The sequence below is a fragment of the Opisthocomus hoazin genome, chromosome 6 (assembly GCF_030867145.1).
Source record: "Opisthocomus hoazin isolate bOpiHoa1 chromosome 6, bOpiHoa1.hap1, whole genome shotgun sequence".
NCBI lineage: Eukaryota > Metazoa > Chordata > Aves > Opisthocomiformes > Opisthocomidae > Opisthocomus > Opisthocomus hoazin.
The window spans coordinates 46580894-46603193 of NC_134419.1; the positions used below are offsets into that span (position 1 = coordinate 46580894).

Consider the following 22300-nt stretch of genomic DNA (forward strand, 5'->3'; position numbering starts at 1 on the left):
TTCCTGTAGCTAGTGGAGTAAACATCTTGGAATGGCAAAAATAATGAAAGCCGAACAAGGGGTATGGTTAATGACTGCTGACGTTTCTTCTAGCAGCTTTCCTTGCCTTGTGTCCCTGATCCAAGACGCTGCACGCTTTGGCAAACACCGTTGCTGCGGGAGACATTCTTTGTATGGAGGAAAACAAGCTTCAAAGTCAGGGTTTTGCTAACTTGGGAGTGCAGCTGAATTTCTGCAGTGAGGGGGGAAAGGGGTGACAGAAAGTGAGTACATTCAGGCTCTAAAGAGGATTATTTCTTCTTTTTACCGTTTTAGCCCCGAGGGTGCGTGCGGGAGCCCACTCCCAGGCTTGGGTGCTGCTGCTGTTGTGCGTGTGCCACGGCAGTGGGGCAGGAGGGCTTGCGGCAGTGCCAGCGTGCCCTAAATCTGTGAGAATTGTGATTTTATGGTTTTCTGTTCCCAGATAGCTGTTTGTAGAGCCTGTTGAACTACGCTTAATGATACAATTTGGCAGCTTGGATATTTTACTGCAAAAGTTTATCCCATTAGACATCCTTTCATCGTGATCTGGGTAAATCAGCTTTTACACTGGTTGCAGAAATTGCTTTCAAGGCACATGAAATATTTAAAATAAATAACCTGACATGTTTCCACCCTCTCCACTTGAACACGTTTCCCAGGAAGGCTGCAAGTACCATTGACTCTCACTTGCATATAAACCGCTCAAAGATGAGCCAAAATCCTTTTCTCTTTTTTTTTAAAGGCAAGGTGTATTTTGTATGCACTGTTGAGAAGGTGGCTTTTAATCGTACTGGTGAACTCGGTGAAGAGATTGCAGGCTGCAAATGGAAAACAGGTAGAGGACGTGCATAGCCCAGTTAGGAAAGGAGGATGGTTTTATCAGCTGTTCTACACAGACTTAAGATGATGTTGCACGATCTTGTTTCATGTGTGAATATCCTTAGCTGCTTGGAGACCAGATTACAGTGCCTTGATCTCTGTTACTGTTTTTTTAAAGTAGGCAGTTGGTGACTGCATCTTGATCATTACAGAAGGATGCAAGGCGTGAATTGCACACAGATAATATTTGCAGATTTCACAGGTACAGAAAATTAGAGGCAAAAACTCAAGTTACAAATCCCTGTGATTGTGTGTGATGTGCGTGGAACGCGCTGCTGATATTTCTGATCTCATGCTCTTGCAAAAATTGCCTCCCTGTGTGAAATGTACTGAGGATGTTTGTACATGACAGTTGTACATGAATGCAGGAATACAGATTAGAAGATTGCAGTGTGGAATACTATGGGTTTGAGTTACATATTTAATACCAAAAAGAAAGACTAATTTGAGTGTCACTGGACTTGCGCCTGTCCTAACCCCATACTAATAAGGTAGCTGTACCACGTAGCATTATGTTATGTTCTTTTGAGATGCATATTGTTGTCTTCTGCATGAAGATAAATATGGACTTTTGCAACTATTGTATAGATTTGTACGCTAAGTGAACTGACCAAGCATATGCTCCATGTCTTCTCCTGGAAGGAGTGTAGGATTGCAAAACGTGGATCACTCCTAGTATTTTCAACAGAAGTCCAAATATTTCACATTCTCGTCACGGTTACAATTCATACAACAAAGTGTTTAAAATTACTGTTGGTTTATGTCGACAAAATCTTCTTTTAACTTTACTGTATAGTTCTTAAGTGGAGTTTTGAAAGTTGCTGCACATTAGTTAATGGGACCGAGTGGTTCGACACGCATCGCTCTTGCTCTTGCTCTGTCTCTCCTGTATCCCTCCTGCTCTTTCTCTGCTGCCTTCCTCTCCCCACGCACTGCACTTGGAAACTGTGGCCAAATCATGTGTTGATCTGTTCTGTATTAAGGAAATGTGACTATAAAATGAAAGAAAGACAAATGCAATTAAAATGTTTTGCTTTTATTTTATTTTAAAGGAAAACACTGCATTTTCCTCAGAAAAAAAAATTCCTTCTTTGTTCTTTGTAATGCAAACCATTACCTCCCATGCAAAAGCCAAATATTTCAAGCCTTGTGTAGAGGAAAATTGCATTTTGCAGCCTATCTGAACGCCTGGCCTTCCACAGTTTCAGCTAGGACTTGAAGCTACTGCTCCTTACACGCTCAGTTCTGAAAAGTCAGTTATGTTTTCTGTTGCCCTGTCCCTGCAGGATGGAGAGTTTGTTATTCTTTAATCGCATATCAACTTAAACGTAACTCCTATCAACTTAAAATTAAGAAGTGTTTATATAAATTTAAATATACTTTGCACGAAATCGTCCGTCTGTTAGACATATCACATACTAATTTCTCATGTGAGAAAAGGGTCCTGAAGTGTTTTGAACTCCATGTGGTAAATTCACTTCAGTATTCTAAAATCATCAAAATTTTTGCTTCAGTTCTAAATGTCTTGAAATATCACATGATTTCAGTCAGACAGCTAAGCAGGGAGCATGGCTGCTCTTTCCTGCAGTCGGATTTTCTGTTGCACAACAGGTAGCAGTTGTGCAACCACATTGGGTGCACGGGTGGCCACTGTGCTGTAGTGAGAGCTGCAGAACTCCATAAAAGCCTTCCATTCATATCTTTAAATTTTAATCTCTGTCAGAGAAAATGAAAGCAAGAACCTTGTCTAACTAATGATAGCAGTTAGCATGTTGAGAGAGGAGTTTCGGGAGGAAGAGAAAATGGAATTCCTGTACGTAGCTGGCTTGAGGCACTTCAGTCAAATATAAATATAATGAGTGAAGGCGTTTGTGCCCTTCCCCACGTACGTTTCCCTTTGGTGACAGCTCAGTGCCCTAAATTCCGTTTTAGGATTGCCCTTCGAAGGGTAGGGTTCTGCTTTTCTTTTCGACAAAAACTGGGAGGTGTGGTAGATACACCAGAAGGCTGTGCTGCCATTCAGCGTGACCTGGACAGGCTGGAAAGCTGGGCAGAGAGGAACCTGATGAGTTTCAACAAAGCCAAATGCAGGGTCCTGCACCTGGGAAAGAACAACCCCATGCACCAGTACAGGCTTGGGGCGGACCTGCTGGAGAACAGCTCTGCGGAGAGGGACCTGGGTGTCCTGGTGGACGACAGGTTGACCATGAGCCAGCAGTGTGCCCTGGCTGCCAAGAAGGCCAATGGGATCCTGGGGTGCATCAAGAAGAGTGTGGCCAGCAGGTCGAGGGAGGTTCTGCTTCCCCTCTACTCTGCCCTAGTGAGGCCTCATCTGGAGTACTGTGTCCAGTTATGGGCTCCCCACTTCAAGAAAGATGAGGAGCTACTGGAGAGAGTCCAGCGGAGGGCTACAAGGATGATGAGGGGACTGGAGCATCTCTCCTACTAGGAGAGGCTGAGGGAGCTGGGCTTGTTCAGCCTGAAGAAGAGAAGGCTGCGAGGGGACCTAGTAAATGGTTACAAATATCTGAAGGGTGGGTGTCAGGGGGATGGGGCCAAGCTCTTTTCAGTGATGCCAAGCGACAGGACAGGGGGCAATGGGCACAAACTGAAGCACAGGAAGTTCCACCTGAATATGAGGAAGAATTTCTTCACTCTGAGGGTGACGGAGCACTGGAACAGGCTGCCCAGGGAGGTTGTGGAGTCTCCTTCTCTGGAGATATTCAAGACCCACCTGGACAAGGTCCTGTACAGCCTGCTGTAGGTGACCCTGCTTCAGCAGGAGGGTTGGACTAGATGACCCACAGAGGTCCCTTCCAACCCCTACCATTCTGTGATTCGACCAGTACCCACACAGCGGTCCCCTGACCCCGCATGGCATTCTGCAGCTCTGCTGTATCACTAATGAAGGCTACCAGTGATGAGAAAGGTGAGATTTACATGTCAGTCTGTTTCTAACATTTCTGTTTCTTTTTTCCTTTTTCTTTTACATGCTTTCCTGGATATAGCAGACCATTTAGGAATTGAATTCATGGGTAAGTTTTCGTTTCTCTTCCTTTCACTTGCTAAAATTCATCTTGGTGCCCTATCTCAGAGCACATGGAAATTAATGGGAAGAATCTCGTGACCTCCATCAGTGGATTTTGGATTGGGCTCGTATTATATTTACCAGTTACATTTGAAATTATATGAAGCTTCAGTTTTTCTCTTTTCCACTGCTAGGGGGATTAAAAACTACATGATGATGTTTTGGTGTTGTTTTGGTGTTTAATGAAACATAATATAAAGATTATATGGTCATGTCATGATATTTGAAGAATAATATTTTGTAGGAGATTTTAGGAAAGAGTTAATGTCTATCTTCATATAAAGGAAAGTAAATCTTAAATTTGAAATAATTTTTTTCAGAATTTGGTGTTGATTACACTGTTAAATGTAACTAGGTTGAACAAGAACCCTTTCATTAGCTTTTAACAGGCAAATCAGAGGAATACTTTTAAGAAAGAGGACAAATAAGTTAACTGCAGGTTTGGAAAAAGCTAAAGCAGGAAGGAATACTTGCTTCTTATAATTTTGGAAAGGAGAAGGCGATGTTCTATTGACTCAGTTTCTGCCCTGTAACGTGTTCGTAGCCCGAGGGACTGATAGGCTTAGCTTCACCTCTCAGCTGGTGATCTGCAGAGAGCCTAGGTAATTCCCTCAAGGAAGCCAAGGTTTGTCCTGAGTAGAGTTAGTGGACTGGTGCATCATTTGTGTAAAAACAGCTTGCATAAGCCATTAAATATGACTGAAAACACTATAATAAAAAGCTTGTAAATTCATATTGAAGTCATAAAAAAATTGCTTTTAAAGTGTCCTTTCCCTATGTTGATTTTTACTTCATTCTTTTAGATTTTAGCAATAAAAATGATAGCCTAGGAATTGTAAGTGGTGATATGGGGATTTTGTTGACAAGCTGATTGTAAGTTGTTCTGAAACCTATACGGTGATGAGTGTTAACTGCATGGCAGGCTGCATTAGCAAGAGGATAGCCAGCAGGTTGAGGGATTTTTTTCCTTCTGCTTTTGGACTCTTGTGGCATACCTGGAGAACTGTCTCCTCTCTAGAGAAGGGTTCTCTCTAGAGAACTGTTCTGTGATCTCCAGAAGTTCAGTGCTTCACTTCACTTTATATGAAACTTTAAAAGTACTGGTGGAATTGATGCAAGTGTTTTCACAGACTTAGTGGACAAGCACGATGGGGAAATGGTTACTTTGAAGGCTCTGCATATGTCCCAGTTCTATTGCTTAACTTAAATTGTAAGCAGCAGTCTTGAGGCATACGAATTGAAGGACAAGTATACACGTAAAAGAAACAGGGTAAGGAATATTTATAGCATTCTTAGAGTGAGCCTTTCCATAGGAAGCAGGAAAGTGTTACCCAGGAGGCAAAGCTGAATTATTTTAACTTTGAGTATTTCAGTTTGCTCTTTTTTTTAGGACATCTCTTGAAGGCTTGAAATAAAGCCAACTCCTGAAGTCTTGGCTCAGAGTAGTCTTCTCATACGAGTATCTTTCTGATTGTCTTATTTAATATTGGAACAGATCTTGATGGTATGGAACTTACTGAAATCTTGTGTCTCGAGCCTGAAAATATTATGACAGCGGTCTAAACTGAGGCTTGAGATGGTTTTCCATGGGCTAGAAAAAAACGAGTTCCAGAATCATACACAAAAGTGAAGTGCTTGTGCTTGTTAAAGCCTCCTCCAATCTTTTTGAAGAGTTACTTAGGAAGTGAAAGCACATACAGAATCATTCCTGCACACATAGCGAAGTACAAATCCCCACCCTGTATACAGAGAGATCCGGTGACAATACACTCATCAAATGAGGGCCACTCATGCAGAGCCTTTCCCATGAGTTTACTTCCGTACTGTAGAAAATAATTGCAATTAGCAGGAAGAGTGTTTTCCAATTATGAAAAATAACAACGTATAGATGCGGCAGAGCTTAGCCTTGTTAGTACGTGATCCAGGGAACACTCTTTCTAATGTTTTCATTGCATTTGTGGGCTCAGTTGTCTTAGGAGTTCCATTTCTGTCATCATCTTCGAGAGATTTTGCTTGAAAACCACGTAAGCCTGGATTCCCAGGGAAGGTTGAGCTCTTTCCACAGTGGTAAAGCTAAAATTTCATGTAGGCAGGAACATCTGTCTGTAGAGGTGCCCCAGGGGACAGATGAGCATACACCAACTACACGTCTAGCTTAGGGTACATTTGCCAAGGAAAGCAGATGAGCGTAGTCATTTTGTTTGCTGGACTCTCAAGAATCATTGGAGTGTGTGCACCTGCCCAGCCCTGTCACTGTTCTATTAGGGATCTGTTGTCCACGAATTTGTGTGTCCTTTTGCGAACCAGCTGATACTGTCTTCTCCCACAAGCCCAGTTCCAGAGAGCAGTAGTTGGAGGCTGTGTACATTGCTTTTCCATTACCTGTCAAAATCTCTCTGCTACCAGATCCTTAGCTCTCACGTTGCAGGACTTGTTGAACAAGAGTTACGCATTCAATTTATCCGTCACACTGACTGCTGTGTTAACCTCGCTCGTGCTCTCCCACCCCCTTCTCCTTTTGTATATTGTCAAGTTTCTGTTCCGTACAATATTCAATACAGTGCATTCCCAGACATGAATACCTGATACTTCAATATTGTTGCTGGCTTTGGTTTGGCATATCAGTTTCTTTCTATGGATAGCAGAGATAAATGCAGACATATTAATACGGCATATCTTTTTTAGTATGTTGCAAATGTACAATTAATGTAGGGTTCTGATGTATGCACGTGCAGCTTCTCTTGAATTAAATGAAAGCCAAGTATGTGTTTAAGGGACACTATGTCCTTAGAAGTGTGCATTTAATTATTGTGATCAGAGTGGCCAAGCTTTATGAAATTTCTGGTGATAAGGAAATGCTTTATACTTTCTAGTACCTCAGAGGGAAAAGAAAAAAATGTCTCATGTTTGATACTCACTGGTGAGAGCTGGATTCAGTTTCCATCTCTGATACGATCTTCTGGAAAGGCTTTGGGCAAGGTATTTTAGTCTCTCTGTGCTTTAGATTCTCAGTTACAGTAATTTTTGTCAAGCTTTCTGCATTTAGGTTCCTCAGCTCTCTGGGGAATATCTTTTGGGAGTGTGTAACACAGAAACTATTTCTTCTTACAAGAGGGTGCAGACCTCGCTGTCTCCTTGCCTGTACTCCCTGGTTCCTCGTACGGGAGGACAGCAGAAAGCTCACACGGGAGTGCCATGCGCCCAGGCTGGGCTGGTGCCTGTGTCAGCATGGTTCCCAAACTATCTCACCAATGGTGCCGCGTGCAATTTTATTCAAATTTCCAACGCAAAGGTAGGTAAATATTATCACAATGTTCCTACAAACTGGAAATCTACTCAGCATATTAACAGCGTCATGTCATTTGAAAGCAGGCTGGCTGTTGGGAATGCTCATGTGAGGCACAGCGAGTTTGTAAGAAAAAAAAAAGATTGAAAGAAGCAGCCTTTGTTCAATGCAAAAATGAAGTAATATATTGTTATCATTAGATAACATGAAGATGTGAGTATCTACAGCTTATTATCATTTTTGACCCGAGTGGTTAACCACACTTCAGGGCTGAATGGTTTATTTTTGTCTGATGGAAAATTTGGCGACTAAGCTAAGTATCTCTGACAGCCAACGTGGCTGATCAGGTTACTTTGGTGCAACAGGTAGCAGCTGAAAGCTGAGCTGTGGAGACTGACCTGGTGCATGTGGTCCCAGCTGCAGAGTGAAATCGTTGCTTTAACCACCAGATACAAGGAGATGCAAAAGCCTGAGAGTGATCTTTGGAAAGAAGTGTTCTGTGCCAAGAGTCCGTGCCCAGGACAAGGAGGCGAGAGTTTTACTCTTTTCTTACACTGAGAATGAGTAGAGTTAAGGTGTGTTAAGGGATGAAACATGAAGGTCAGTGAGTATAACAGGAATAACCTGCTACCAGACATGAACAATCATGGCTATTTCAGCAATTCACCTACACTGCCTAATCTGATGATCCAGAATCTGTATCTTTTGTTCTGTAAGGGTAATTTATGATGGATAGTGCTGAAAATAAAATACCCTAAGAAACTGCAACAGGCAGGGTGCTGCAGTTTTGATGGAAATAAAGTCGTTACATGAAATAGTTCTCCTTCTTAGGCTGCTTAGCAGTTAAACCAATATCAAAGGTGTAAACAATTATGATGTGATAACCTGAATCTCCCCATGTGTGAATTACAAAAATATTACAGCAATTGCTATATTTAGTTGCTACTTTTAACTTGCTGATGCTTCAGCCTGACACAGGAAATTAATGTTTTTCCTGAGAACTAGTTATCTTTTCTGGAAAAATCAGAAGCAGCTTCACTGAAGTCAGTGGAGTATGAATGGTATATAATACCCTTGTAAGAGGTGAATCATTAAATAACATTTAATTGAGCAGAGCAATAAAGCAACTCAAGGACGGGATCCTCTTAACATTTATACATCTCCTTGTAATCACTACGATGTGAAATGTATTCAGTTTTCTGTACTCTGAGCAGTTGTTAATATTGGAGAAGACGGTGCATGCTTTGTTTTCACTTGGCTGACTCCTGCTGTCTCCTCATTGCAATAAGATCGTTGTGTGCCTAAGAGTCCAGGAACACATGATCCAGTTAACTAAACTGACTCTCTGACCTTGTGTCATGCACTGTGGCAGATGCATTTTGATTTTTCGAAAGCAAAATGTTGGTTTTGCTGGTGGGCAGTATAAGCAAGACTGCAACAATTTAGTATTTCTCCTGTTTGCTAAGAAATAAAAGGCAAAGTTCACTAGTTCCTGCACAGCTCAAAAAACGTGCAACTGGTGCGCCGTCCTCTGAAGCTCAATGTCTTGTAGCAGCAGACAGACAATGAAAATAAATAACCAGTGCTTGCATGGATGGTCCTAGCCGTAGTTACCATTTAGCAGCTCTTATCTGTTATAAAACCATGTAACACTTCTGTCCTCACTGGAAGAGAGGATGGATGTTCAGTTACGTGAGCAAAGAATGTACGTGTTCTAAAGTTCAGTTTTCCCTGTATTCCTTTTTTCAGGTATAAAGCAGGTAGATCCTTTTCTGGTAATGCGGCACACTGACTGTTTTAATGTTCCTGTTTACTCAAAATCTATTATTAGGGATTCTGATCACAGTCATCCCCCAGTACAATGAAGGCATACCTGTCTAATAATTATATTGTTGTTAATCATAATCATTTAAAATATCTTACCTGTACTCCTTCAGTAAATTCCTGAAGAACTAAGAGGTGCTATTCGGGTAGGCATTGATACTTGTAGTGTTTACTACCATTGTTGTCATCGCACCTTGAATCCCTTTGCTCTTCACCCTGCCCCAACTTTTCATTCCCTTCTTCTGATTTTACCTTTTCCACTTCAGTAAAGGCTTTCTTCTTGGGACCTTGTATTTCTGATAGCTGTGTGAAATACTTGTGCTTTTTAAGTATGCTGCAAAATAACAATAGTATCCTGAGGCATGAAATGGTTTTAGATCTCCAGCACTTTCACAGGATTCTTTTAGCTGGGAAGAAGAGTCGTTTATCACCTGTAGAGAGCACCAGAAGAGAGAGTTTTATAGAAGCAGTGTGCTCTGAGAGTATCGGATGAAGCAGAGGTTCCTCAGGGGGTGGAGGAACCTCTGCCAGTGGCTGACCTGTTTAGGAAAACGTCCCTCTTAAATGAAAGTCAACGTGCACCTGATGAACATGTTGCAGGCTGCCTTCCAACATTCTGGCTCAGTTTGGGGGACAAGGTTTGGTTTTGATTTAGTGGGAGGGAGAGATTTATCCCTAGATGTTTGTGGCCTAGTTGTTATATTGGTTTGGCACTACCATCTGTACTTTTCTGGATATGTCATTTTTCCAATTTATATGCATTTTCTGTATTGGCAATGAACTGAGTTGGATTAATTTGCATTATTTTTAAAAGGCAAGACTAAGATTTACCATGTAGTTAACTTATGCGTGCTGTTAGTAGCCTGTAGTGCTTTATCAAAACAGTAATGCTGTGAACCGTGTGGATAAAATGGATGAAATAATGTTAATATATGTAACTTACTCTGGTGACCTTCCTCTGTGTTTGGTTTCTTCTGCTTTCTCTGACGCTACTAATCATTAGTGATGAAGCGTATGGAAACTGAACAAAAAAAATCACAAACCACCTGGTAACACGGTACATTGGCAAGTTTAGAAAGCCAGGCAGAATTGGTCTGGGTTTCTCTGTTTTGCTGTGGACTGGGCTGGGAGGAGGTGCTAGTTGCATGAAGTGGGGTGTCAGTCTTTTGACGTGGGTGTGCATCAGCGGTAATGCTACGTATAACCGTTAGCCTTCACTTCCCATGTGAATGTGTACTCTGTATCCTGATGTGCTGATCCGGGGGTACTAGTAAGGTCAAAGTGTTATCTGTGGATTAGAAAAGTGAATTTGTGAAGCCTCAAACATGGATACAGTGTGCAAGCCTCCAGGTAAGTTTCCGTGTAACTCCTAGTGCCAGGTACAGACCTATTCTGCGTGGTGCTGCTTTCAAGAGCAGTTGTGCTGTACTGTCACCTCGGGGAGGAAGGACGTGTGCTTTGAGGCTGAATTTCAAACGTGGGCACAGCATCTCAGCTGCATACAGAGCACAGTTTGCTGTATTATGTCTCTATGTATGCAAATTACGTGTCTTCTGGTTTGGGCTGAGGCATGTGCCCTAGGTTCCTGCATGGCTGGTATATCTCAGAGCTAAACACTTTTTATCATGATATACAGGTAATTGGATGGCACCAACACTGAACAGACAGCTGTGTATTTAAATGTGACCTTATACCCGGTCAGCCTCGTAACCTGCCTTTTGCATGTGGTATTTAGGTAAATGCTTCGCTCAGCTTGAGGAATTGTTAAAACTGACACCGTGGGGGTATGCTAATGTGGTTAAGTGACTTGCAATGTTGAGATTTTACTCTTGGCCTTGTTTGAGCTCAGATGCAGTTTTAACGAGATGCAAAAATATGTAGAAAGTGACTTGTATATATTGTACGCCACTGAAACAAGCCTAGCAGGACAAAGGCGAGATCTGCACGTCAGAGGTGACGGTAGAGAGAGCTGCCAGAAGACTTGCCAGCGGTGAGATTTTTGTTGCCAGTCGAGAGAAGACCTCAGTGGAGACTTCAAAGTAGTAAGTACAATCCAGACATGTCCATGAGAACTGGGAATCCAGTGTTAGGCTACGAGGGTGGGCATTTTTTTTCATTAGTAGAAGGTTGTTTACTGTGTACTGAAGTTGCCTTGCTACAGGAAGAGAGGCTCCAAATGCCAGAGCTGTGCCATGTTTATGCAGCCACAGTGAATCAATGTTACTTTGTCCTTTTCCTACTCGGAGGTGTTATGTTGATCTCAAGTCTCATCCAGTAAATGGTGCAAGGATTCGGAAGGCAGAAGGTAAGTATCACAATAAATGTTCCATGACAGTGGTGCACTTGTATATTACAGTTGTGTAGAAAAATTGATGTTTCTGACAGTGAACTAAATCTTTCTGTGTCCTCTGTGCCTAGAATGGGTAGAGACAGTGTCCTGCCAGTAATTGCTGGAAGAAGAGGAGAAGGGTAAGCAGTGTGGAAAAATTGACAATGCGCTATGTAGAGCACTAAATTACTTTTTCATGTACTTCCTTTTCTTTTCTTTTGCAGGTGCTATAGGATATTGGCGCGTGGGGAAGTGCAGAGATGTTATTCCTGCTCTGGCTGATTGTTTTTAATAAAGTTATTTTTGTGCTAATTGAGAACTGTCTCATGATCCCATTTCCCATCCCCCCCAGCATCAGTTTATCCCCTTTTCAAAACTCACCTGCCTGTGCTGAAAAACACTGTTTGTCCAGTTACCCAGCCTTTGCTTCAGATTAGACAGCCCAACAGTTGTCTGGGAAACAAGCCAGAGCAGAAGAAAAGGAGGGGAGGGAAAATGAGTAGTGTGTATTAGTGTGCATGCTTTGTTCTTGTGTGCTCAGTTCTTAACCACACATTAAATAATCACAGGATTGCAAACTGTAGCATGCAGATGACAGTCCAGCTTTTTTGTTTACCACTGCTGACTTTTCATCTTTGAAGGGTGAAATTAATCACCATGAGGTATTGTCATTTGGTGTGGATTCAGAATTCTCACACACCAATTGGATCATGTCCATGTAGTTGAGTCACTGTGATTATATTTATTGTATCAGTCATCCAGTAATTCTCATATGAATATCATCCTTTTTTATTTTTGTGATAAGTTAATCATGTACTACTCCAAGCCTACCTTAGCAAGTACACTCTATCAAAATATAGTATTATTCTATGGTTATTACTTCAGGTCTCTTGGTAATTTTGCATTTCATGTTCAAATAGAAAGGAAAATCAAAATGGAAATATAAAATAATAACTTGCTAATGGAGGAGCATAAAATGTGACAGTATTGAAGTTCTCGGCTGAATTAACTGAAACAATTTACGATCTTCACTATTTGACAGTGAAATACAAAAAAAAAAATCCATTTGAAATAACAGCTAGAGAAGAGCTAGACAAAATGAGTAAGACCAAGCAGTTTGTGGAGGAGACAGAAGTGAGAGAAAGTAGTTTATTTGCAACTAAGAGCGTTAAGACTTCTGTTAGTAGTTTCCCACACATTGCTGTTAATTGCTGGGACTGCAAGTTCTTTCCATCATTGAAATAATGACCTTAGTCTCCAAAGGTATAAGCTTACTTGAAAGCTTGAAATGAAAGGAACATGGATAAATCAGCTGAAGAACTTCTGTAGTGTAGTGTGGAGCACTGCCTTGCCTGAGCCTTTCCTCCATCGTGTGTGGTGGCCGGCTGCCCTTCCAGCCTTCCTGCCAGTCCGGCACGGCACGGGGCAAGCACCGAGTTCCTCAGTGCTGCAAAGACTGAAGTATGTCTGTGCAAGCCTAGAATATTTCACATTGATGCCTATAAAGACTTTGGATGTTTTCAGAGTGTTAGTTGACTGGAAATTTTGAGACTCGCAGTGTTGAATTTAAGAAGAGTTACTTCTGTCTTGCCCGTGGTTTCTGACTAAAACACAGGGAAATCAATGTGTATTTCAATATGATTGTTGTTATTTGTGATATAATCTACAGAACTTGAAATCAAGTTCAAGTGTGTGACTGGATCCACATGTGAAGTGAGCTTGTCCTTTTCCTGAGTGAATCCAAATCACCTAAAACTGAAAAACAGATAAATCCCTCAACAGGAGTTACAAAACCTAGCACGTAGAAGTAATTTTGTGTAACTGTGCAAAGCTAAGAGTGTCTTCCTTTCCTCTCTTCAACTTTCATTCTTCTTCTCCCTACCTTTTCTCTTTTGTACCCACCTGATGCTTTTTTTCTATATCCTTGCAGACTTTTCCATTAGTTTCATGAATCTGCTGATCAATATAACTTGCTTTATTTAAGTGTATGTTGCTGTTTACTGAAGGAGCTACAAATCAGTTGTATCACAACTGCTCTGTTTAACTAATGGAGAGTATGACACGAACACACTGAAGTTTTACTTGTTTATAATTGTAATGTCCCCTCTCGTATCCAGAAGCGATACAGCATTTGAAAAATGGGACTTGCAATATACACTGACTTGCCCAGCTCATAAAATATGAATGCTCAGAAAATGAATGCAGCAGTGTTAATACAGTTAATCAGCTTTAGAAGAACAAAAATATGTGTTTATCACTGTAATATACACTTGCATGGGATATTAATGAAAAGATACCAACTACTTTGTTTTCTGTATTTATTCTACACTGTGCTCATTACTCTTATTCAACTAATTTATATTTATTTTCAGGATAAGGACAATTTGCTTCTGATGAGAAAAGTTTAGATGTCCTTGGTGCCACGTTTTTCTTTGAGTCAGTAAGGTAGAGTCTATACACTGAATATAAAGCCAGTTGTGCTGGAAATTTCACATATTACAGTGGACTTACAAAGGAGACCTTTAAAATTGTTGAGTTATAAGTAGTTGCATGTAGTGCATTGTTAGAATGTGTACCATAGAAAAATAAGACTTTATTAAATTCAAATTAATAACCTGCCTTGGTGAGAATAACACTGTGACTCCTCCTAATTTTGCTGCATGAAGTTTCTTTATGCTTCTGTACTTCAAGTAATGTGCTTAAGACAAAAACAAGAAAGTGTCCTCAGTAACGGTTCATTAAGTGAATGATGAAGAGAGAAAATCACCAAAAACAAGTAAACATTTTATTTCAGTCGTTTGTTTTCTTGTAAATCTCTCTAGTGTGCTTTTAAAGTTTTTCTTGCTTGATGGAGAGTCTCTTTTCAAGGTAAGGTAGTACCGGAGCATCTTATTCTTTCAATTAGTAGTGAATCTTGTCTTGAAATAAGATGGCTGACCATTGGTGGGAAAAGGTGAGTGAATCCTATAAAAATACTATAGAAATAAATCAAGCCATTTTATATTAATTTATTCCAAGAACTGACATAAGGGTGAACTGGAGAGAAAAGGTGGATGTACTTTTCTTAAGTTATGCTGTTTCCTTGAAGTTAAACAGCTGTTCGTGTGTTTTTCCCAAGATTACTTCTTATAAGCTACATGTTCTATTCAAGATTTTGCTCTCATAAAACTAGATTATCTCATGAAAACCTCGACAAAAATACAGAAACTCTATTGCTTATGAATGGTTTGCCAAATACAGCTAGTGATTTGTGAGAACTACGCTGGAAGGGTGATCTCCCACTCCTCAGTAGGGGGTCAAAGTTTCTTGAGTGACTGTGATGCAATTGGTGTGGATAGAGGACATCTGAAAGACAGTCAAAATGTGTGCCTTGTCATCGGTGCCGCTTTGTTCAACTTTTATGGCAGGTGTTGTTCTGCTCAAGGGGTGAGTAAGGTAACGCCGTTGGCTTGCTTTGTCAAGTGATTTCTAATTTTTCCTGTATCTTTTAGGGCTTGGTAGTATTCATGTATCAGCTGTTTTTATCATTTCATTGCCTCAATACCTTTATGGATTGGATTTAGCATCTATAGGCCGTGAATTGGTTCAGTAATCATCCCATTCAGTCTGCTCCTCCGCAGTGAGGATCGAACAGTCCTCCTGCAAAGAAAATTCTATATCACCTTCAAATTTGCAGCTGTAACTCTTGTTGTGACAAACTACCTTGTGAATTTAGGATTGAAAGGTGCTCCGAATACTTTGCTGCATGTCTAGCCTGTGTTCCTGGATTCTGGTGGTGCTAGTCTACTATCTCACCTATGCAGCAGAAATGGGGACATAGTCTGGTCCCCTTTTTGGTACTGTGAAGAAGGCGGTGGGGAAACAGTTCACGTTCCAAGAAGCCCATTCCCTCCCTCCCCCTCCCCCCCCCCCAATAAAATATGTTTGGTTTCCCCAATTCTTTTATAAATTTAAAGCTTCAATTTAAATTTGTAGAGTTTCTTCTCTCAGTAAAGTACGCTAATAAAAATTCCTGAAAATACCAGTATATGATTAATTTGCCTTGAAATTGTCTTCTCTTAAATACATCCCACATTACTGTTTTGTCCCATTCTATACTCCTTACTCTTTATGGTATCAAAGTGTGTACCACCAATCACCTCATTTATCTTGTTGCCGTCTGTACTGCTTGCTCAGTCTCTATGAAATCTTCATCTTACCCTTCATTCTTTTGCGCTCGGTGTTCTAAAATTTATTGATGCGTGTGTTGATAGCACCGCTGTGCTGATAGACCTGCTTGCAAGGTCTGCTGCTGTTCAAAGGACCCTGTCCCTCGCTGTCATTACTCTCGTGCCACTGTTCTTGAGAGACTAGCTTTGTAGCTATTTACTTCCTTTAGGTGTTTTTCCATTTATTGTGCATTGTTTGGCACACCTCTGTTTGCAGCCGTCTCTTATTTCCTGATTATTTTGGTATCACTATTACTTGTGCTGTTGATGTTGGTTTTTTTCTTACCAAAAGTCTGTAATGTTAAATTTTCTGAATTACTCAGAAGTCCATGTATGAACACCTGCATCTATTATTCAGAACTTTAGTTCTTTTATGCTAGAGCCTAAAGCCTCTTTTGTCATAGTAATAGTAAATGCTAGCCTTCTGTTTGTTCAGAGTTCTTTTTGCTGCCTCCAAGGTCCCAACTGTCTTTTAGTTATTTCTGAGGAGCACTGCAGTGCAAGGAGCTACATACTTGTTAAAATAATTTAGAATATCCCTTCCCTCTTTGCCATCTCTGTCTTTATGCACTAAATTCCCAGTGCAATATGTTTGAAGTGGTTCCTGATCTATAATATATTATTTACTAGCTGTTATATATTATTTACTAGCATACAAATATTTTTTCCCTAATTCTTAATCTTTTATCTGAGAATATTACTTGATACTTATTGCCATTTTAGCTTTAAGAGGAGATAATTTTAAAAAAATTGTTTTCTTTTGCTTTATGCCACCTGTTTTGCTTCCTCGTGTACTTTTTTTTTTTCTGCTCCCCTCTTGTCTGAAACTTCTGTCCTCTAGAGCATCAGTTAGTATGCCTGTGAGTTTTCCTGTGTACTTAAAAGGTATTTGTAGGGTGGAAGTCATAGAACCACTGAATAATTCGGGGTGGAACCTGAAGACCTGAAGGTCTCTAGTCCACCCTGATGCTCAGAGCAGGGTCAGCTCAGGTGCCAGCAGGCTGCTCAGGGCTTTATCCAGCTTAGTCTTTAAACACCAGGGAATGCACGACTTCTCTAGGCAACCTGTTCCAATGCTTGACTGTCCTAATGGTAAAAGAGCTTCCTTATATCTAGTTAAAATGTCTCATTTTAATTTATTGTTTGTGTAGAAATATTCTGGAATTATATATTTTCTACTACTTTATATTTCAGACAAATAATTGCTTATTGATATGCAATTCTCTGCTTATTTAGAATCATAGAATCATAGAAAGTTTTGGGTCGGAAGGGACCCCTAGAGGTCATCTAGTCCAACCCCCCTGCAGCGAGCAGGGACCCCGCTAACTAGATCAGGTTGCTAGATGTTGAGATGTTGTTAGAATGTTGAGCTTTTGGTAGGTAAAAAGTATTTAGCTTTAGTTTTGATAGCCCTTCTTGTCTTACCCTGTCGAAACTATACTAGCCCTCATTTCTGTCATTTTACTATTAGAAGTGAGTGATATAATTCTAAAGTAAAGCTCCCTCTGTGGCCTTCTAATTATCCAGACCTACAGTATAAGAATTTATCAGCTTGATACAAAAGCAGGTTCCAAAATTAATGAGCTGCAGGACATTGTTTTAGGTTAGATCACCATAACTGAATGGCTAGGAAATGATTCGATTTTAGATGTCTCTGCTCATGTGGTATAGGTTTGTGATACAGAGAATTTCTCACCTAGTACCTGACTTCACGTTAAATTCAGTATTTAGGCAAATCTGTAAAGAATTAACTGGAAGTGTTGAGATTTCTAATGGCCAAAAAGATGAGCAAAGCAGTTTATCAGTCTTCACAGTCAGTTTATGGAAATAAGGCATGTAATCTGCTGTGATTCCTGATAGAAGACCATTGAACAGAATTCAGCCATAGCAGTAGCAGGAAGAGTAGTATTCACCATCAAGTCATCCACGTTCTTTAAAGATCTTTTGAGAGTAGACAGAATTAAAGACTGTTTGAAACAGCTCAACAATGCAGCCTCATCTTCATGTGGGTGTCAGGAGGATGGGGCCAAACTCTTTTCAGTGGTGCCCAGTGACAGGACAAGGGGCAACGGGCACAAATTGAAGCTTCCGTCTGAACACGAGGAAGAACTTCCTCCCTCTGAGGGTGACAGAGCCCTGGAACAGGCTGCCCAGGGAGGTTGTGGAGTCTCCTTCTCTGGAGATCTTCAAGACCCACCTGGACAAGCTCCTGTGCAGCCTGCTGTAGGTGACCCTGCTTTGGCAGGGGGGTTGGACTAGATGACCCACAGAGGTCCCTTCCAACCCGAACATTCTGTGATTCAAAGAGCCTTACTAAAAGAGCTATAAGCTTTAGAGAATGCCGTCAAAATAAGCTTGAAAAGGTATTTAAAGCACAGGCCTAGCTTAAAGCAAACGCACACTGTATTCCATAAGTGCTTTTATTGATAGACATATCTGCAATAGCCTGAATCAGGAGCATAATCATGAAAGGTGGATTAACAGTCAGGATTGTCTTATGCCTCAGTCTTGAAAATCTATGACAGATTCTTTTTGTTTACTCTGAGGCTGTTTCCTTTCTAACATTGTCTATATTCAAATTGCTTAAATTGTATTGTATATTCCAAATTTATGAACTTCAAGAGATTTTTAAAAACTTTTCAAATAATTAAAATGCCTTTTTAGATAGTATTTCTACTTTCATATCTTACTCATCTTTGTGTTTTAATGATATTCACATAGCAAATATGACTGTAGTATTAAAATATTTTGCATCAGATGTTTTATGACATCATTCTGCTAGACTGAGATTCATCTATTCCATTTTTATAGTGAATGGTGGCAGGGAACAAGCAACTCGATAAACCCAAATGAAGTTAATAGAGTATTCTTTCTTTTCTGGTGTTTCTGTGTTGACACTATCAGCAAAAGGAGGAAAAGACTAATCATCTCCCTTTAGGGACAATTTTTCCTTTCCTATATCATTTTACATATTGGCCAAACTTCTTAAAAAGGCAGGTTGATTATTGAGTGTGGTTATTATGTCATTATGTACTTCTGGTAGCACCCAAAAGTGCTAGTCACTTCCCAAAGAAAATGAGGGGTTATGAATGTGCGCTTTGCACACTAACCTAATTAAAAAATAAACACGAGAGGTAACAAAGTGTGCCAAGTTGGGTAAGACAACAGGATATTACCCGGCTCTTCTGGGCTGCTGTTCTGACTCCCAGTATGAGAATATTGCAAGATTCTGGGTTATGTTGCACAGATGCGCTCATGAAAATATGCAAATACTCTTGAAAGCGAGCATACGTGGTTTTAACCTGAGATAAGAATGCATATGGGCTGTAAGCTTGAGCTGTTACTAGGACAGTGAAATAGGTTGCAAGATCAAGTGATGCTAACTGAAATGTACTGAAATATGGCAGATGCCAATCTCAACTTCTAAAATACCCTAAAATCACCTTATCAGTGGTCATTCTGCATTGATATTGCTTAACAATGCCAGTAATGCCTTCGCATTACACTTCCCCATTGATACTATTTGCTGTCTTGTTTGCATTCAAGCTGGTGCTGTAACCTCTGGCTTTTGTAGCAGAGAAGGTGGGAAACTCAGCATCCTGCTGCAGAAGTGAAAGGGCAATGCAACTTCAGGGAGTCGTCAGAAATACAAGCTCCAACCCATTACCAAAACCACACTATAGCAGGAGGATATCTTTATGCTTTGGGGAACATTTCTACAGTAATTTAAAAGTGGTATATAAATCAGGAATGCTGTTTTACCGAAGAGATTGATAATTTTGTTTAGTTCATTGTACAGTCTAACGGATCAATAGTTTGCATTTTTTAACACTCTTCAGCACGCTAGCACTGTGGATTAGCTACTGTAAACCTAAGTTCATAATGTGCTCTACTATCTATTAATAATGTATTAACTTATGCAGATAAAAGTACAGTAGTACAAAAAACTGACCTGACTGAATTATTTTTTTCATTAGTAGTGTATTTACTCAAAGAAGTAAATGGTCATTTTAACTTTTTTTTAATTACAAGAAACATATTATGTAGCAAGTCCATCCAAAACGTAGCTGAATTCCTTCTATAAATATAGTGCCCTTCTCTAAAGCCGTTTGTTTTCATCAGAGATCTTTGTGCTGTTCTTGCTGTCCTCCTGACAATGCAAATAGAAATATATATTAGCCCCGCCATGAGGCTGATGATTTGTTTTAGTTTGGTTTCTTAAGTTTTACAAATCATTTTAGAATTGCATGATTTCTGTCTCTTCAAGCTTAAACACTGTGTTGAATGGTCATGTTGTTATCTGGATTTCTTTTTTCTGTGTCACAGACTTTGTAAACATTGCCATGGCCTGAGTCTTCCAGAGTAGCTTCCGTATGATTATCAACTGGTGCAGCTGAGTTTGTTGAGCATCTTTCTCGACAAAACACATAGAGAAGATTTTCCATATAGGTTACGTGGTCTAGATGATCTTGAGCGTTTACAGTTTGAGCCAGTATCAAACTGATGGTTATTTTGAGATTATTTTAGGAAGAGTGGGTTATGAAAGTAAATATGCTGGGGAGGAAAGAATATGTTTTTGTAAATGGAGGATAAGAAACTTGTAAAATCTGTTCCCGATGCTTAAAGGGCAAAAGTTTTGCAGATTTAAAATTTCAATTTAAAAGAATTCTATCAAATATTTTGGTAGTTTAAGAAAATGTGTTTTCCCCTAACCTTGACAGGCAGTTAAAAGGCAGAAAATAATGTGGTTTTTTCCTCTTTTTTTGTCCCTCTCTGTTATATACATTGATTTTTTTTCTGTCATTTAATTTGAATGTAAAAGGTTATGGTCATTTTCATTAGCGTTATTTTTCATTTTCTTCAGGAAGTGATCGTGTGTTAAGATCTTTTATCCACTAAGTATTCTGAATGCAACTGTGTGAGCCTTTTTAGCTAGCGACCCAAAAAAATGAATCCTGTAAGATCTTTCCATTTTGGATACCAAAGGTAACCTTCTGTGCTGTTAATGACTTTAATTATATGTTAGGTTTGTTTGGGCTTTTTTAAAGTTTGTCCCACAGTTTGTTAGAGATATTTGATGGTAAAAATCTCTGCCATCTTCCGTCATACCTGACCTGTCCCATTTAGATGGGAGCAGCACAGAGTGCAATGTCAAAGGCTGGTGCAATCCCCTGCAGAGCGGAGGGCTGCTCTCTACCACCGGGGCTCGTTAGGTTTAATGAAAAGGGGAGCCACAGACAAGAGCAGAAACAGAACTGCAGGCAGGTGTGAATTCACTGGAAGAGCGGTGGCAAGAGACATATAAAGAATTTTGACCACGGTTTAACTTTCTTAACCAGGAAGAGAACAATCTCTTTGTGAAGAATTTGGTTCTGGTGTGTTCCTGCATATAAATATGGGATTTCTCTTGTGCAGTTGGATGATATGGATGGTTGTGAACTAATTTGAACCTGTTTGTATTGTTAGTGAACAAAAGTCATTTCAGATAACATGTGCTCTGATTTACAAGTTGAATTAATTGTCTCATAATGAATGAAAGTGATTAAAAAAAATATCAAAAACATATTTTTGTATCCCAGGTGCCACAAGAGATTCTAACTTACACTTGTAATAAGAATAATTTCCAAGAAGGAATGTAATTGTGATTTTTTTTGTGTAACCTGGCTTTCACCTCTTTTATCATTGCACTTGTCAAGCGAGCTTCCTTTTACGCTGATGGGGGACTGAAAGATATAACATGCAAAGGTACTGTATCTTATGAAAACTAGTGAAGTAGCTAAATAGATAAATACATGATATCTATTAGATGAAATAAAGCTTAATTCCTGAAAGAAAATCTCAGAGGAATCAGTTCTCAAATCAAAAGTTTCATGAACTAAAATACGACTCAAGTAAAATGGAATAAAGTTGTTAATGGAAAATTACTGACCTCACGAATTTTTTTGCCTGTGGAAATACCTAAACCAGCTATCTAGTGTAAAGATTCCTCTTCTGTTTTCTGGGATCCTTTCTAGTTTTCTGTTTTCCTGTGCTGGCTTCTATTTTTGCAAAGGATCTACACACACATTTATTTAAAGTCACATTTTTTCATTTGTGTTATACACAAACACACAGAAAAACCCCTATACTGCCGTTCTAATCTAACCTCCTGATCTAATCATGCGTCATCTAATGACACATCCCATTTTGTCCAGGCACAATTACAGCAATTTATGAAAGTACATTTTCCTTCCCTTAAGAATGCTATTAATATGGACAATCATGTTGTGGATGCTCTGCTTCTTGTTTCTGTTCTCTGAAGAGAAAGCAGATAGGAAACATTTCAGGTCATCTACTACTAGGAATATTACAAAGGAAAATGGTTTCTTACTCTAAATTTAATCATTCTTGGTTAAGAAGTTTGTTATTACTCTAAAAAACTGAAGTACCATGCAGTTCAGAGGTTATGCAGTTCATTATTGTAATGTTGTTGAATTTGAAGAGCTCAGCTCCTGAGATGAACCAGTCATACTGGAGAAGTCAGATCCTTCCGTTGGCTGGGAGGTTTGGCTATGGTGTGATAACCATAACTTAAAATTTACTTCCTTCTCTATGGATGGAGAGGGCTGATATGAAAGCATCATATAGGGATATAGGAATGCCTTTTGATATTTAAAAGACTTTGT

The 22300-nt window shown here is 39.8% G+C and overlaps 1 protein-coding gene across 3 annotated transcripts in view; it reads left to right on the forward strand.

Moving 5' to 3' along the window:
- NRG3 (neuregulin 3) overlaps positions 1-22300 on the forward strand; it is a 435046-nt gene that overhangs the window by 350767 nt on the left and 61979 nt on the right. For 2 of the 3 annotated variants that reach the window (XM_075422986.1, XM_075422988.1), the window contains exon 4: positions 3909-3935. In XM_075422986.1, coding sequence (XP_075279101.1) covers positions 3909-3935 — 27 coding nt within the window. The remainder of the gene's footprint in view (positions 1-3908; positions 3936-22300) is intronic. The other variant, XM_075422987.1, reaches the window with a different exon arrangement.